General features: G+C 35.6%; 1 protein-coding gene across 1 annotated transcript in view; it reads right to left on the bottom strand.

Annotated features, from left to right (window-relative positions):
• Positions 1-1,487: 1,487 nt before the first annotated feature.
• Positions 1,488-16,178, bottom strand: part of VPS13C (vacuolar protein sorting 13 homolog C (S. cerevisiae)) — a gene marked incomplete at its 5' end in the record, with an annotated part of 90,078 nt that continues 75,387 nt past the window's right edge. Inside the window, 13 exons of the mRNA XM_010157424.1 lie at positions 1,488-1,589; positions 2,123-2,206; positions 2,463-2,586; positions 3,846-3,937; positions 8,921-9,035; positions 9,641-9,764; positions 10,819-10,864; positions 11,966-12,129; positions 12,775-12,850; positions 13,104-13,217; positions 13,645-13,726; positions 13,976-14,112; positions 15,315-15,428. Coding sequence (XP_010155726.1) covers positions 1,488-1,589; positions 2,123-2,206; positions 2,463-2,586; positions 3,846-3,937; positions 8,921-9,035; positions 9,641-9,764; positions 10,819-10,864; positions 11,966-12,129; positions 12,775-12,850; positions 13,104-13,217; positions 13,645-13,726; positions 13,976-14,112; positions 15,315-15,428 — 1,374 coding nt within the window. The remainder of the gene's footprint in view (positions 1,590-2,122; positions 2,207-2,462; positions 2,587-3,845; positions 3,938-8,920; positions 9,036-9,640; positions 9,765-10,818; positions 10,865-11,965; positions 12,130-12,774; positions 12,851-13,103; positions 13,218-13,644; positions 13,727-13,975; positions 14,113-15,314; positions 15,429-16,178) is intronic.

The following is a 16,178-nucleotide window of genomic DNA, read 5'->3' as shown; positions in this document are numbered from 1 at the left end:
TTGAGCAAAGCTTTCTAGAAAACAGGTGATATCGCAGAATTATAGGTTGTACCACATTTTTTCCATTGCAGCAAACCAGATTAATAGCCATGTGCACACAAGAGCAGAATCATGCCTGCAGATGCTCTCTAGAAGTCCTGTGTTTGGCACCTTACTTTCAAATACATTAAACTTACTAATTTTGGTGAGATTCTGGGTACAGGTTAAGAGCACATTTATCAAACTCACCAGCCCTTAATTATAAAGAGAATTTAAAAATCCAGGACTAGTTCCCACGATTGCTCAACTTACTAAATAAATCTACGCAAGAATATTGCTATTTTTATTCACTGAGTTCATATCCATAACTATTATCTATTACAAATTTAAATAAAACGCCCAAAAATAATTCTTTCCAAGTGAAGTTGGAAAGAGCAAATTCTCAAGTCAGTATTTGTAAGGATGCATTATATCTTATTCGAAGGCCAAAGACTGACAAGAACTTTTAGTTTACTAATCACTAAACTAAGATCTGTTTACTCATATAGTCTTTGAGCCAGGCAGTTTTTGGGATTATTCAGACCATTCAGTACTAGGCATATACTTTAAAAGTGCCTAAATATCTTGGTAAACTGAGTGCTAAGAGTCTTCAGTAAAAGAAACTGCAATGAAAATATTGTATCAGAAGTGACTTTCAGTTTAATGAGATGGCACTCTTCCAGCGGAGTAACTATACACTGAAATATGGAAAGCTAATTACTTTGATTTACGCTTTTGACATACAATGCTGTCTAAAACCAGCATGCTGTTCCTCCTAGAGAAGTCTTCAAGCTACAGTGATACAACCAAAACCATATACATGCACATCACAGGTGAATAATATTTTCCAAATTTAAAGTGCAAAGTTTCATTTACAGGGAAAGTGACAACATTCCAAAGTAAGCATTTCCACACAACAGCTATTTATTTCATACATATTCATTCTTATGTTGCTCGAGTACAGTATTTAGCTATTACAAATTGTAGTAGCTAAATTGTGTACACTTCTTTCTTAATTTAAAGAGAATGCTGCCTAAAATAGCAGTGTTCATGTTATTGATTGAAAGTAATTAAGTACTTTATTTTGCAAAACACTAGAACCATAATTACTATAGCCTGACTGTAAACCATAAACTTAAGAGTGCAAATCAGATAACCACCACATTTTAGAATCCATTTACAAGAACTCCTGACATGAAATAGAGCAGAAAAGAAAATTTCAAAGTGGAAAAAACATTTTAGCAAAATTTGTAATTTTTAAACTTAAATGTGTGTTTTAGAATAATGAAATCTATAGTTTTAGAAAGAGGTAGGGCTTCTTAAAATAAAGTGTTTATGGCTGTTAACTTTGAAGGAAGACATCAGATGTTTTACCTTTACTTTCTGCACAATGTTTCCAAGTTGCTTCTAATCAATTTAAGGGATAAAAATCGCATACCAAAGTTCAAATCTGAAAAATTCTGTCATTATCAAGAGAGCGTCTGCGGTTTCTTCAACTGTAATGATGCTTGCTTCACCAGCTTCTGTTGGTTTCTTGTTGCCTGGGCTTCCTGAATAGCACAACAAATCCTCTGTAAAGCAACATATTGAAAGAAAGAAAATTCAAGTGTGCAATCTGCAATTTTCTTCCATAAGATGCTACCAAACCATTGAAATTTAAATATGAGTAAGGTCTCTTCAGAAAAATCTAGTATCAGATCAAATTAAGCAACATTTTCTCATCTGAAATGGATAAAAAAAGTATTGAGAGCCTACAACTACTGGATTCAGTCTGAGGTAAAGAGCCTCAGAGGAGGAGTGTGTTCAGGCCAAACAACCAAGAGGTATGCATTATCTTTATCTGGAAATATGAGAGAATCATTCACAATAATTAAAACAAGATATAAACTACAGCAGGCACTTTTGAAAATATTTACAATCAAAAGTACTCTCAAACTGGATAGTTAGTTGAAATCTACAAAAGGATAAATTAAAATAGAACCTAAAAAGAATTCCAGAATTATAAACAATGTAACTGACCAATAGAGATATATCTCTAGTCTAAGAAAATTCATGTCAATGAGCTATGTGTAAATGCCGGGGGGCGGGGAGGGGGGGAAATTACCCTTGCTGTAGTTTCATCCTGAAGCTGAACTGTCTTCACACACTGATGACCTATACTGTCCTTCCTTTGGAACATGCTTTTATCCTGTGGCAGAGAGGAACAAAAATGTACTTCAGGTGACTCACAAAACAAGACTGCAGAACCTAATACTTAAATGACTTTGATGTGCACTTCACGTTAGATTTCAACGTGGCCTATGCCCAAGCCAACTCATACTTTCAAGACATCTTAAGTTAAATCCTGCCTCCCAGTCCCATGGTTAGCATTTAGAACAACAAATAAGAGCATATTTGGATCTCTAAGTAGTGTTAAATATAAAAAGTTTACATGCTTTTCTTACCAAAACAGTTATTCTTAAAACATTTGCTTCATAGGAGGGACAGCGTGTAAAGTCTTCAAATAAATGATCCCACTCTGTTGTTAAATGGCCTAAGATTTCCACTTCTTTTACATATATTACTCTCCTGCTCAGAAGAAAGAAGTTAATAATTTTTCCCCCGTACTACAACTTTTCCAGAAAAAACAAAGCAATATTAAGAAAATACTTTTGTTTGAGAAGGCATTTTCTACGTGGATTAAAAGTATCCACTCAGTCACAGTGAAACCATATTTCCTTAATATTCCGAGATAATCGCTTTGTCATTAAGAGTCATAGACGATCTATGATACTACATAATATGCGCAGGCCAACTTAATCAAAACCCACTCAGCCCTCCACATCCAAACATTTTACTATAGTTGGATACTAGAGGGTCATTAGTTAATTGAAACAAAGCCAGCCTCTACCAGTTGAAGGTAGTCAAACCACATACTAGCTACACAACAACACGATTACTACCAGTCAGACAGATGATCAGTTGCTACTGTTTACACGTGCTAGCTAGCTGCCCCTTAATTACTGCAGAGCTCCAGTGTCAGCAAGCACACTAAGACAAGAACAGTTGGCAGCTTTCAGTGGAGTTAAACTAGAACTTCTATGAATGTGGATAAGATAAGGAGAGAAGTGCACATTTAGTTCAAGCTGCACACAAACAAATTAGCTAACTATGATTAAAGGACTTCGTCAGTATCTTGAAAACACTTGGTCAGCTGCAGCATGCATTTTGAGGTGTGCTAGTCCTTAAAAAACAAACACGGTGGGGTCCCTCCGAGAGTCTCATCATGGATAAGCCTATCTCGCACATTCAGGCAAGGTGGATATTGGTGGCCTTTGGGATGTGGAGATCATAATCCATGGGGTCCTTTTCATTACCTAAATGCATTTATAAAGTTTTAGAGTCCTCGAAACTGCACATCCAAGACTAGTAACATCTTGCATTCTAAAAATTGTCTAATGAGTTTAACATTAAATTTTCATACTGATACAAACACTTAAAACTCCACTTAGAGTATCCTTTAATTAACATGATTGTAAATGTTTTTAAAACATCAGTTTAAGCGCAAACGCTTATCACAAGATAATGTGAAAATTAAGTAAAAAGATTTCCCTCCAGTACAAGGGTCACTGACCTCAGAGCCAACTGTCTTCCTACATTATTATCTAGTGTTGACATCATTACCTTATTATATTTTCCAAAAGAGGGGGAAAAAAATTATTTTAAAAGATCCAAGAAGAAAATGGACAAGGAAAGTACATATGCAAAGAACAGCAATCAGTTCAGACTTAGCCAGGTATCTAATCCCCAAGTCGAAACGTAGGCAAGCCCTTAGAAAACCTTAATACCTATTGGTAACAATAAGGTTTGCTCTTCTGCCTCCTGGAAGTGCACAGTGGTATCGATAGCGCTCTTTTTCCAGTTTTCTGATGTGCAATTTCTGAAACAGAAATAGAAAATAATTTTGTGGCTGTAAAAAGAAAACTCAAAGCAGTGCTTTCAATTCAAAAGTTACCTTATTAGACTAGTTAATTAAAGGCAGGTTCTCACTCCTGAAGCTTAGTCAATGAAAGGTCTGATCTACTCCACTCAGACAGTGGGCCATTGACACTGCAGTATCAGACTATTCAGTTTAATTTCATTTCTGAGCGAATAATTGTTTAGTAACGTTCATTCTCTTACACCCTATTCTGCAGACTTGATTCAAGAGTGAAAATCCTGCAACAGTACCTTTAAAGGTGGCAGCACATGACCCAGACCATTAGAAATAAACTATCAAGTTACAAATACACAAAGCACCTCAGGGGCAGGCTTCTGAAGCACTGAATGGACGTACCTATTCAACATCCAAAATAAGGCGGTGTATGAAAGTGTGGATCAAATTACTCATCACATTTCTGTTAGACAACTACAACTCAAGTGACTATAAATACAGAGGTTTAAGTTTTGAAATAACGTACTGACGTGCTTCATAGCTAATTTTTCAGCTCTTACTTTCTGATTACACATTTTTCAGATTTCCAATACTGTAATGCTGTTTAACTGAAGTATAATACTTTCTAGAGCATGTCACTAGGTTTACAATATTCTATCAACTCCAAGGAAGACAGTCTCTCAGTCATCCCCAAATCAAGATCACAACACCACTGGCTTAAAAACAACAAGATTCACAAAGCAACACACCAACGTATTTGTGGGAAGTGAATACACATCAAAACATCATGTAGAAAAAGATAAAAATTGTGAATGAATAATACACTACCAATGGGAAACCTATGTCAAACTGGGTATGAGAATAAGTCTGTGCCAACTGCTCCTTCTCCTGCTATGAACTTGTCCGAAAGCAGGCAATCTGTTTCTGTCCACCCTGCTTTGCTGCCTGCAAACTGCCTGATCAACTGATGTAACACAAACTGTGTGTTACAGGTAAACGTACTTGGGTTACTAGATTGAGCATTAGTTTTCAGGTCAGAAGTAGTCATCTAGAATTAAGTATGTTTTCTGTTATAATCCTGTATATACTCAGTATCTGCAAGGTTCATGATCTGACTGTAATTGTCATGTACATGGTAAATATGTGATTGTTAGTAGAGAACCTCATCTGTTCACAGGTTGTATGAAAAGCCATGATCATGAATTCTCTGCACAGCAAGGAATTTGTAACTGTCATTTCACATAAATTTGATCTAAAACCAGTTGCCAGCAGAACACTCCAATGGGAAGCCTCTAAAATACCCATGATTACCCTTCTCTTTGAGGAAGCTGTACACTGTTACATTTAAAGATGAAAACTCTAGCATAAAAAAAACCTGAAACATGGAATATACACATCATGTCTAAAGCTAGTTCCACATTTGTTTTGGACTACAAAGCTAAGCATAGTTGTAATATGCAACACATATGTTACTATACTTCAGTCATGTCTCTGAACCTGCAAATCCAAGTGCCTCGATGTTGGAATTCTGCAAAACTTATTCATAAGCAACTAGACAATGTTTAGAAGCCAGCATTACTCGTAATAAAACAGCAGTTGTATTACACAGTCTCCACCTTGGAAACATGTGTGGGAAAGACAATATACATACCCAGGACTTTGTCCTAAGACTCTAGACACCAAAACCATCTGGATCGCATTTATACTCAAGAAGCTTGTAAAAAATACAGGGCTCCAGCACAGGAGTCAGAAAAGTCTGGTCAGGGTCACTAAACTAGTTATGTTCTCTGATAATCACAAGCTCTTTATATTTAAAAATTATGATGGTCAGCAATAGAAGATTTTACAGTAATGCCAATTATTACAATCTTCATAGGTCACAAAATAAAACCTACATTTATTGCTAAGACCAAGAGCTTTCAATATTACAGGGAAGTCAATTGAGATGCTGAAATTTAACCTGTAGTACATGCATCTCAAACATCTACTCTTACAAAATACACATCCTGCTTGTAAATAATCTTTAATTAGTAAAAATTACAGACACAGTTATATAGGCATAACAACAATGAATGTTAGCTTTGTAGTCTCCAAGCCTTTATCATACAATCTGTTTTAATGGAAAATGCTTAACTCCTGTGTAGGAACGTGAGGAAACATAAGGAATAATGAAGGCCATACATCCTCAGCCTGGATGCACAATGCATGCACCTCATGTTTAGCAAGTGCCTGCAACTGGATGCCCCAAAAGTAGTTTGATGTTCTTCATAGCAAAATAGGCAGACCTTCAGTTCATTTCATAGCTGTTCCTGCAGAACTCAGCCTCTGCGTAACTGGAAATTTCTTAAGTTGTTTCTGACAAACTAGTGAGAACAAAGTGAGGAGGGAGGAATAAAATTCAGTACGTTTTTTAGTTACTCCTTGTAAATATACATTTCCTTCTATATTTCCACAGCTGGATCTACAAAACTGGTAAGTTGACAACAGAATCTACATGACTTCACATTTACCTGTGCATGATCAACTACACAGGCTAAGAACTCTAGATAGTTTAAGTAAACAAAATGGGAAGAATGTTTGTCAATTCAGCTTACATGAGAAACAATTAAAAAAGGCTTCAACATTTATTTATACTTGCATTTTATTTTCATATATTTTAAAGTTCAAAAAATGTCTTAAAACATCATCATACATTGCAACAAACCCCAAATATCCTTTAAGCTCAAAAGCAGATTAACATTCAAGAGTTTAAATCAACAGCATAGTGTTTTCCCAATTTGCTCCCTAGTGATGTGATATTTTGAAAAACTTTTTAATTCAGCAACAAAAAAATATAGGGTCCACATCTTCCATAAAAAAATATCACTTTCTGACCATCTTAAAAATTTCTGAAACTGTAAAACATACATCAAAGAAAGAAAAATGCTAGAAAGCCTGCTTATCTCAAAGTCTCTTCAAAACATCAGAAGAAAGATGGTAGCATAGGACTAAAATCAAAACATGAACACACATTTTATACCTGATCCATAGCTATTTAAAAAGCAAGTAAAAATTAAAGAAATACAGAACCCACGACCATGTAAGACTGCAATTCAAAGGCTACGATCCATATTCTGATTCCTTTTGTTGGATTTGAAGAAATGAGACATGCCACATAATTAAACAGATTTATTCATAAGCTTCTTCCTCTATTTAACCTCAAAGCTTTGGAGATAAAACCTGTTTCTCATGACTTCAGAAACAATCCCAATAGTATTTTTAGATTTTACATGCAATATGTTACTAAGAGTTTCCACTGAGTTCTGTGCTTAGGAGATGGAATATTTCTCAGAGCTATTCTTAACACACCGATAAACATCCTTACAATGGTGGTGGCGTTATGTAAAAAGAGGGTTGCACTTGATGCAAATTACTCCATGATCTGCATGCTCTTAAAATTCATGCATCTTCATCAAAAGCTTTCATTTTTATGAGAATACCAGAGCACTTTAAAAGAGTTCACCTCATTCTTATTTTACATGGAAATGAAAGAACCACTGCAAATTTAAGAGCAGAACAGTGACTCAACCAGAATCTGCAGTTTCTTGAAAGCTAGCATAGTATTTTCTCTGCCACACAACACTGTCTCATCACTATGTCTCAATTATTCACGAAGGGTTCTGTACTCTTTATAAAGCTCCCTGCTTTACCTGGGAAATGAAACGAAGTAACACCACAGACACTGAATAATGTATGAATTGCATCATGTCAGACCCTAAGTGCTGGGGTTAGAATACAGTCTCCTCACCAAAGCAGGCAGCAATAACACCTGCATATTAAAAGGCTAAGACGAACAAAGCCGAAGACATTCAACCAACCTGTTCTAAGCAAATCTCATCAACTACAAACACTCCTCATACCAAGATTAAATAATGGTTCATCAGGCCTATGCTATATTACAGACACCACAAATTCCAGTTTTCTTAGCATTTATATGGAAACAGTGCTTCTACATCATGAATTTATAGGCATTCTCACAGAAGAAATTTCCATTCAATATCACTATTTTAAATTTTGCACAAGGATCAAAAAGTTGCTTTCTCTCTTCATCCACAGCCCTAGCTCTAATAGCAAGAACACTAATAAATGAATGAACTCAGCATTTAACCTACCATCATCTTTTTTCCAAGTGCTTTCTGTTGTTGCCATTCATAAAGAGCTAAGCACCCTTAAAATTTACGGGAAACAAACAGTCCCTGACTCTCTCATTTTACTCACTCATGTAATCTTACTGAAAACAGTTGTTTAGGTTTGTTTGTTTTCTTAGCCTTGACAACATGAAACACTTTTATTCAAAGTTTACACAGAAAATCTACGAATGAAGGGGAGAGGACATGTTCAATGCAATCATGCCCTTATTCTAAAATACTTAAGGCAGATAAAAGACCACGATGGAAAAGGAAGAAACATGGAAAATGTTTACTCTGTGTCCAGTTCTTGCTGCGTATGCCAGGAGAGAAAGAGAAAGAAAAGAAGCATTAGAAATAGAACAGGAAACAAGGATTAACAGAACATCTAGAAGGAAGTAGTAAATATGCAAGTTTTGGCCTTAGAATGTTGCTGCTTAGTTTGTAAACCATCATCAGTTTTGTTATTAACCAAAACATTGGAACGGAGTATCAAAAAGTTTTTCTGGTTTCCACATACTCAAATCTTAACCCTACTACTTCTTAATCCTACTACCTCCTTCCAGAGCGCGAGATAAGCAATTACAGAACGTAACAGACAGGGTGTATTTTAACAGCAGTGCTGCAGTTCTCTTGTTACATTCAGCTTACTCCAAGCACTGGGTCTTCTCTGTTACACAGGCTTGCCTCATGAAACAGGCTGGGGAAAATTTTCACTACAGATAATGATTGCCACAGATCCCTGGCAGCCGTAACATAATCCTTTATAGATAGGACCCTATAGGTTAGAGAATTTTAACTGTATTTACAATGCAAGACATACCTCAAATAAATCGTAACCCTCAGCTTCCACCCTATCGTATGGACGGATGATGCCATCTTCATGAATGAAACGTGGAGGACGGAGATTAGATACTTCTTCAGTTGATTCTGCCACCCTGCCATAGACAGTGGAACAGTATTCTGGTAAGCTTACTACAATTTTGCATTTCACTAATATATTTTACGAAGTCACCCTTTCTCTTGCAATATATCCCACTCATACTTCCTGGGTATCCTACAGACGTAAATAGCAAAGACATAGTGTTAGTAATAAATCCAAAATAAAGTTAGCCCATTAGACAGCTCCAGAATAACTTGGAGAAGCCTACTCCCAACTGTGGCTAGTTTACTTAGGGTTCTCAGGCTTATTAACACATTTTCCAAAGGTCCCCTTAAAACACAAGATGATCCTGATGTCCCCTGCTAACCAAATTTCAAACTAGCAGGTTTTTCCTCAGAAAATTTCAATGGTCTATTTTTTACAGTAAGTTTAAATGACATTTAGATATTTGCCTTTGGCAGTATACAAATCTACCTCAAAAGTTAAATTTCCCAGGGATCATCATAAAATATATTCTCTACAGGCTACTAGACATCTCTCAACCCCACACAGCCTATTGAATATTGTACATAACACAAATAATTGTGGGTCACTACTGGACCACTTTACCACCTGGTATGCGGCACATGGAGAGTACAGAACTTCCTGTCAATGTTTTACCTTTGAATTCCCTGGAAAGTACTGCTTGCCATATCTACGATGCCACCTGTTGGGCGGGCTACCACTCCTACCAGCCCCTTTCCAATTCCTTTAAAGAATCCAGCTGCACCTTCTTTTTTAGCCCCTTTGAAAGAAAGGAAACATAATATAGGTCTAATGACCTACTTGAAGACTTAAAGCACAGAATCAAAACATTACTGCTCCAGGCAGCACTAGAACTGTTTTCAATTGGATACAGCCCACCGCAACTGATTACAATGCAATTACAACTAAGTACAATGCACTTAAAAAGAAGTTCTCTCTGACAAGTCACACATTGCTGCTTTGTCTGTTCAGATATGTTGCTGTTCACTTAACACCTTACCAGCCTCCAAAGCCAGTGTAATTGAGATGCTAACTAGATTCTCCTTCTCACACTTTCAGTCTGGACTGTAGGGCAACGTATCAGGTTTTGTAGGTTGATAGTAATAACAAAATAATCTGAAGACTCTAAGACACACAAGTGTAATGGAAGTTAACTATATCTACCTCAAAATTTAATGTTTCTGGGCATACATAACTACATAAGAGCCAAGACAGTGTTTAGAAAGCACGTGTCTTTGTCCACCTATAGAGAAGGACTACACGTCAAAGTATCTGCCAATAATCTCTAAAATAATCTTAAAAAAAAAAAGGCAGTTAACTTCCAACATGTAAATTGCTTTGACATGAATTTTAATAAAAAACATTTTATCTTGGATTTTTTCATCCTCTATCATGCTGATGAAGTGACAGTCTTCACAAAAACAAATACTGCTCTAGGGCATAAAGCTAAACTTGTTTATATTTCTCCAAATTTTGAAGTCCCAAAAACTTTTCCAATTAGTGCCTTTTAAATTATTATTTTCAGTATCTTTATTCTGGTTTTAGGTAATATTTGGATGCTACAGCAGGCCTAAGAAAATACATCACGAAGACAAGCATTACATAACTGATACAAAGTTTGAAAAGATAGTAAGCCAGTAAGAGCTATAAATAAATTTGAGTAAGTTATTGTGTAAGGTCACATCTGTATTAGAAACATAAAGTTGCTACACCTTATCATCCCCCCACTGAGACTGATATTTCTTATAATTACACAATAAACTGTAAAGTATTGGGAAACCATTTAAGCAGTGCAGTGCAACCTTAATGCTTACCTTCTACAGGTTTAGTGATTATGCCCGTCACACCCCCAACAACACCCTAAATTGAAGAAGATATTTAAGTTCTTACTTAGCAACAGGAATGTTACAGCCCAAATGGGCAAACCGTTGGCTGTCATCCTTCATTTTAAAATTTTATAATGAGGTTCAGTAACAGTAATCGGTCATAATAATTAAGTAGTTATTTCACTTTCATTACTAACCGAACACTGCCAGAGTTACCAGCCATGAGTGACTGATAACAAACATTCAAGATAAATTAACATCATATAACTCTCAGGAAGACTTTTAAAGGTCAAGTAGTTTAACGATGCTAAGGCAGAATACAAAAACCACTGAGGTAACTTCCAAATTTTCAGCAAACGGTATCAGAAACAAACTCCATGATATTTATTACTTATAATTACTTAGAAATAAGTTGACTCGTTTTATTTTGAATGGAAATTGATAGAATTTATTAGAAGACTTAATTTGCACTCAGGTAATAGAGATATTGGTAATTTTTGACATGACGTTTGTCTCATACTTCACGTATTTCACCTAGAAATAGACGTGATATTTCAGCAACCAGAAACAGTTCCCCAACTCAGATTATAAAAAAAAAAAATACAGGGGTTGCACAGCTGCTCTTTCAGAAAAAAATATCTCCAGCCTCATGTAGTACTCACTTTTATACACATTCTACTTGCTTTATATTCACATTCCTTTAAGTCAAGAAAATCTAGCAGTTTTGTAAGACCTCAACATACAGAAAGCTATTTCTCCTATGCAGCATGTGCCCAGAGCTCCTAATTCACAGCCAGCTAGTGACATAACTGACTGCAAGGTAACATAAGGGCTCAATTACGTTAGTTAGATAACACATTTGTTCAACATGAGCTGAACAGATAATTGGTTTATCTGTATAACTCACAGGAGAAATTGGTGTTACTTCCCACACTCCACTTTCTGAGACCATTACCTTCCACTTCTCAGGTTGGCCAAAAACACTAAAGCTGATACACTATGCTGAGTCTCCTATAAATGGACTGCCTGTTTGTTTCGTGAACTGATTAAGATGACATTATGAAACTTGCTTACATATAATTTTCAGGCATGGATTAAGAGCTGGCACATCATACCCACAACTTCAAATTCATACCCGTAACAAGCCTTTTCCTCCTTTGGCCAGGCTGTCACCGAAGTCTTTTGGCTGCCGACCCATTTCCTCTCTCCGTTTCTGCTGAAATTCTTTATCCATAGTAATTGCAGCCAAGCCTTTTCCAACAGAACCAGTGATCCTAGACACCACCCCTGCTGCACCACCTGATGGAACAAGGCAGAATGCAAAAGCTACTGTTGTAGCAACACACAAGAAGCCACAACACTCATAAATTTCCCTTCATATTCAGTTCAGATATTACAAATTTACAGTTACTACCCACAAGCTCTCCTAGAGATGACTCCAGAGTCTGACCTGAAACGCATAAATACAGCAAAAGGTAACTCTTAAATCACTTCAGCACATGTTACATTGAATACTGGATGGTATCATATTTTCTCTAATTACTGTATACTCAGAGCTATATAAAAAATTATAAAAATCGAAGGTAACTGTAACAGTAGCTGGTCTTAAGAAGACTTCTCAGGCGTCTCTAGGTATTTCAGGACCATTAGAATTATTTTCATTATTCATCCACAGCATGTTACAAATTCACTTACACATGCAACATTTCTCAGTTTACTTAATCAACAAAATAGACATTCAGATGTGTCAAGTGAGTTAGATGGGAATGACCTCTATCACAGATACTGGCAATGGTATCTGACAAAACTTAAATACTCACCAAAAAATCACAATGTAAATATTTTAAAAATAAAACTTTCTCTTCATAAAAGGAGGAAAAAAAAAATTGAAAGCAATCCATCAGTTAACCTAATTTATCAAAACATTAACAATATGATACATACCCACTGTGTGTCCAAGAAGACTTTTAACACCAATTACAAAGCCTTCAGCAAATTCTTCAGGTCCCTGAACAGCACCCTAAAAATGAAGCTTGTTACAAACAGCAGAGAACTATACATTTATGCATCTTTTTCAAGAAAAGCTAGCAATTCCTTTACACTGATGAAAGTGAGGCCATTTTAATATGTTATTTCTTTTAAGTTAATATAAAAAACTTGCTGTTTTCTTAACTGTTCAGTGTGTAGAATACAGTGACAACAGAACTACAACCCTACCAATATGTTCAATCAGCCTACTGTTCATACACAGTTGAAGAATCATGAAGTCATACCTGGAACGGCTCATAGAAGAAAGCTTCAACTCCCTCAGACAAGCCTCTGATTAAGCCAAATGGATTTCCAAGAACATCTAACCCAAGTACAAGAACATACATCTGTTTCAAGAGCTAAATAACGAGGGGAGGAGAGGGGGTGGTGAAGAAAAAACAAGAGCAGAGTTACTAGCTGGTGTAACACATAGTTCCACGTTACAACCCAAGGCAGGTTTAATTTACTACTTGAGTAAGATGTTAGACTACATAACTAAGTATTCCTACCAGAATGAAGACAGTCTTAGACAAAAAATGCAGTGTATATATAGGTAACTATACAACATTTTGGTGAAGAAAAACATAAAGACCACAAACCATCACTTAAAATTCTTAAACACATTTTCAGGACACTTCTGTACTAACATTTTTGTAATGTGCCACCATATTCCTACTTCAATACCATGAAATAAAAATTTAGTAGCTTTTAGAGGTTTTCATCTTTCCTATTTCCTGCATTCTGCAAGACACAATTTTACACAAAGGCTTGACTAAACAAACTTACTTGTTCACTATAATGTCTAACAACTCTATTCATCAGTTGGTCTCTCTTGTAGAACTGATACTTAATTTCAAAGAAAGCAAGTCTGAAAGACAAGTAATCACATATTAGTTATAGATAATACTTCTCCTTCTAAGTAGCTCTCTCATGTCCTTCAGATAATTCTGAAGCCCTATTCTCTCCAAAAGGAACTCAAAACCCATCTTCTCTCCATGCCTCCCTTTCCCCAAAGCCTGTATACATTTATACTAGACCAAGTTTACAACAGATCAAATTATTAAATATATGGTAGCTTTATCCAAAATACATTAAAAACAAATCTTTACTAGCTTACTTGAAAATAAGATCATCCACATCTGTTAGAGTAGCTCCAATACTTTTCAACAGCAAATTCAGAGAATGGATGGCTATCATTTCTCCCCCCTTATCTGATGCTTCTCCACCAGAAGCCAGAGACAGACTCAAATGCAACTGTCAAGAAAGAGATAGTAAAACAAGAATAAGTCAAGACTGAGATGATGCACACCAGACAGGTTGTGTGGTGCAGATGTACACCAGCGGTGAAACAGTGGTCCAAGTATTTTTATCCACTTTGAGCAAATTAGCAGTTTCAACAAACATGCTTGAACTCACAATAGTATTACTTCAATAACATATGCATTTATGTATATTTCTAGATAGAAGTATCAAATTGCCCTAGAAGTTTAAATTTTGTTATGCTTACAAATGTAAACTTCTGCATAAACAATGAGAGAAGTAACTTGTTAAAAAGGTGGAACTTAACTCCCAGTACAAGTTAAAATTTAAATTCTGATTTATTTCACTACCTTGTGTATTTTTTGCACCAAGTCAGTCTTTTGGGGAAATACACGAACTTTAAAAGAACTGTCTCTTAACACTGTAAAATTGGATGGTTTAGTGTCAATAAGGCACTTGTTTAAAAGAAAATCCACACACTTCTCTTAAGGGTGGAGAGGGCAACAGAAAACTATTTCCGTTTTCCCTTGTTCATCACCATAATAAATAATGCTCCCTTCTATGTCCCTAAAAGAGGGCATAGCAGTTAACCTGTATGATTTGACTTTTTCAAGATTCCCCATTTTTGTTTTTTTTCAAAAGGTCACACACTATATACAAAATTTAATCATCTGTATTGGAGTTCATGTCTGTCTTTCACACATTCAGTCAAAAGAAAAAGAAAGAATGTAACTGATTTTTTTTTTTTTTACTCAAAGTTGTTATTCAATCTGATAACCTTTGGGGAGCATTCTGTAGATTCAGAATCATTACGGATGATCTTTCTTCCCTTGCTCCAAAAAAATGTAACTGGTTCAAGAGACTCATGAAGACAATCCCATGAAAGTTTATTTTATTACAATTCATCACTCGTTACTTGGATACCTTCAGGCCAACATTTTATCTAGCCTCCCTCATTATTACATCCATTGACTCTTCCCACTTAGCAATGGTTAAGGGTCCGTTTGTACTCATGGGCAATTAAAAGTTCTACAACAAAGTGTTAAGTTCCAGAGAACATAAAAATACCCCTTTAGGAAGACCAAATGAAGACCTCAATGACCCAGAAAGTTGATCTGAGGATATATTTAAACTATAAGGAAATAAGAGATCATTGATATGCAATGTTTTATTAACCAAAGTTCTCTATTACATACCTTAATTGGAGAAATATGGAAATGCTCAAAGAAGCTGAGCATTGACAGGTCTGTTAGGGAAGACTCCATTAACTCAGTGTTAAGTGCATCAACATCTTGCTGAATTAATTTAGACTGGTTTTATTAAAAAAAAAAAATCATTAACATACAAACCAGCATTATAATATACATGCAGTATAATTAAAATGTTATATATAAATAAGTACAAAAACACGCATACATATAAATAAGCAGCAAAAATAATCATCGTAGCCAAATGTAATAGAACAGTTAACTAACCAGTTAAACAGGCAACCCCTCCAAAACTGGAAATAGACTAATTACTTCTGCATACCAGATTATAATGGTACTGATACTATTCTTTAATCCAGGATTAAAAAAAAAAAACAACACACATGCAAAAAACCCAAACCACCACCAAAAACCCAAGAAAACTCACACACACAATTTGTGGGCGGCTTTTCCAATTTATGCTCTATCACTTGATATTCCCTAAATTCCTCAGTCACTTAAGGTATTCTAAATTAATTTAGAAATATTAGTAAATTAACTTTCTGAGGTTCTTTGTGATTTTGTACTTCCTTACAAAATTAGAATTTTTGTATGCTACATCTGAAGCTATCATTTCTAAGAAAAAAAACTTGTAAGCATGACTCTCCCATGCACACTAGACATCAAATATGACCTTTCTGAATACTACGCACCGATAGAGGATTTAATTTAGAGCCATGAAAATCTGTTCTTTCTGGTCTCTAAAGACAAAAGAGACTACAGACTAACAATTAGAAGCCCACTATAAACCTTAACCTTATTTCTCCTACCTACCTTAACACTTCGTAGCCACAGCTGAAATAACTGTCATCC

Source organism: Eurypyga helias, unplaced genomic scaffold, assembly GCF_000690775.1.
Source record: "Eurypyga helias isolate BGI_N326 unplaced genomic scaffold, ASM69077v1 scaffold15610, whole genome shotgun sequence".
NCBI lineage: Eukaryota > Metazoa > Chordata > Aves > Eurypygiformes > Eurypygidae > Eurypyga > Eurypyga helias.
Note: the sequence above shows the minus strand (reverse complement) of the source record. Positions and strands in the feature narration are given on the sequence as shown.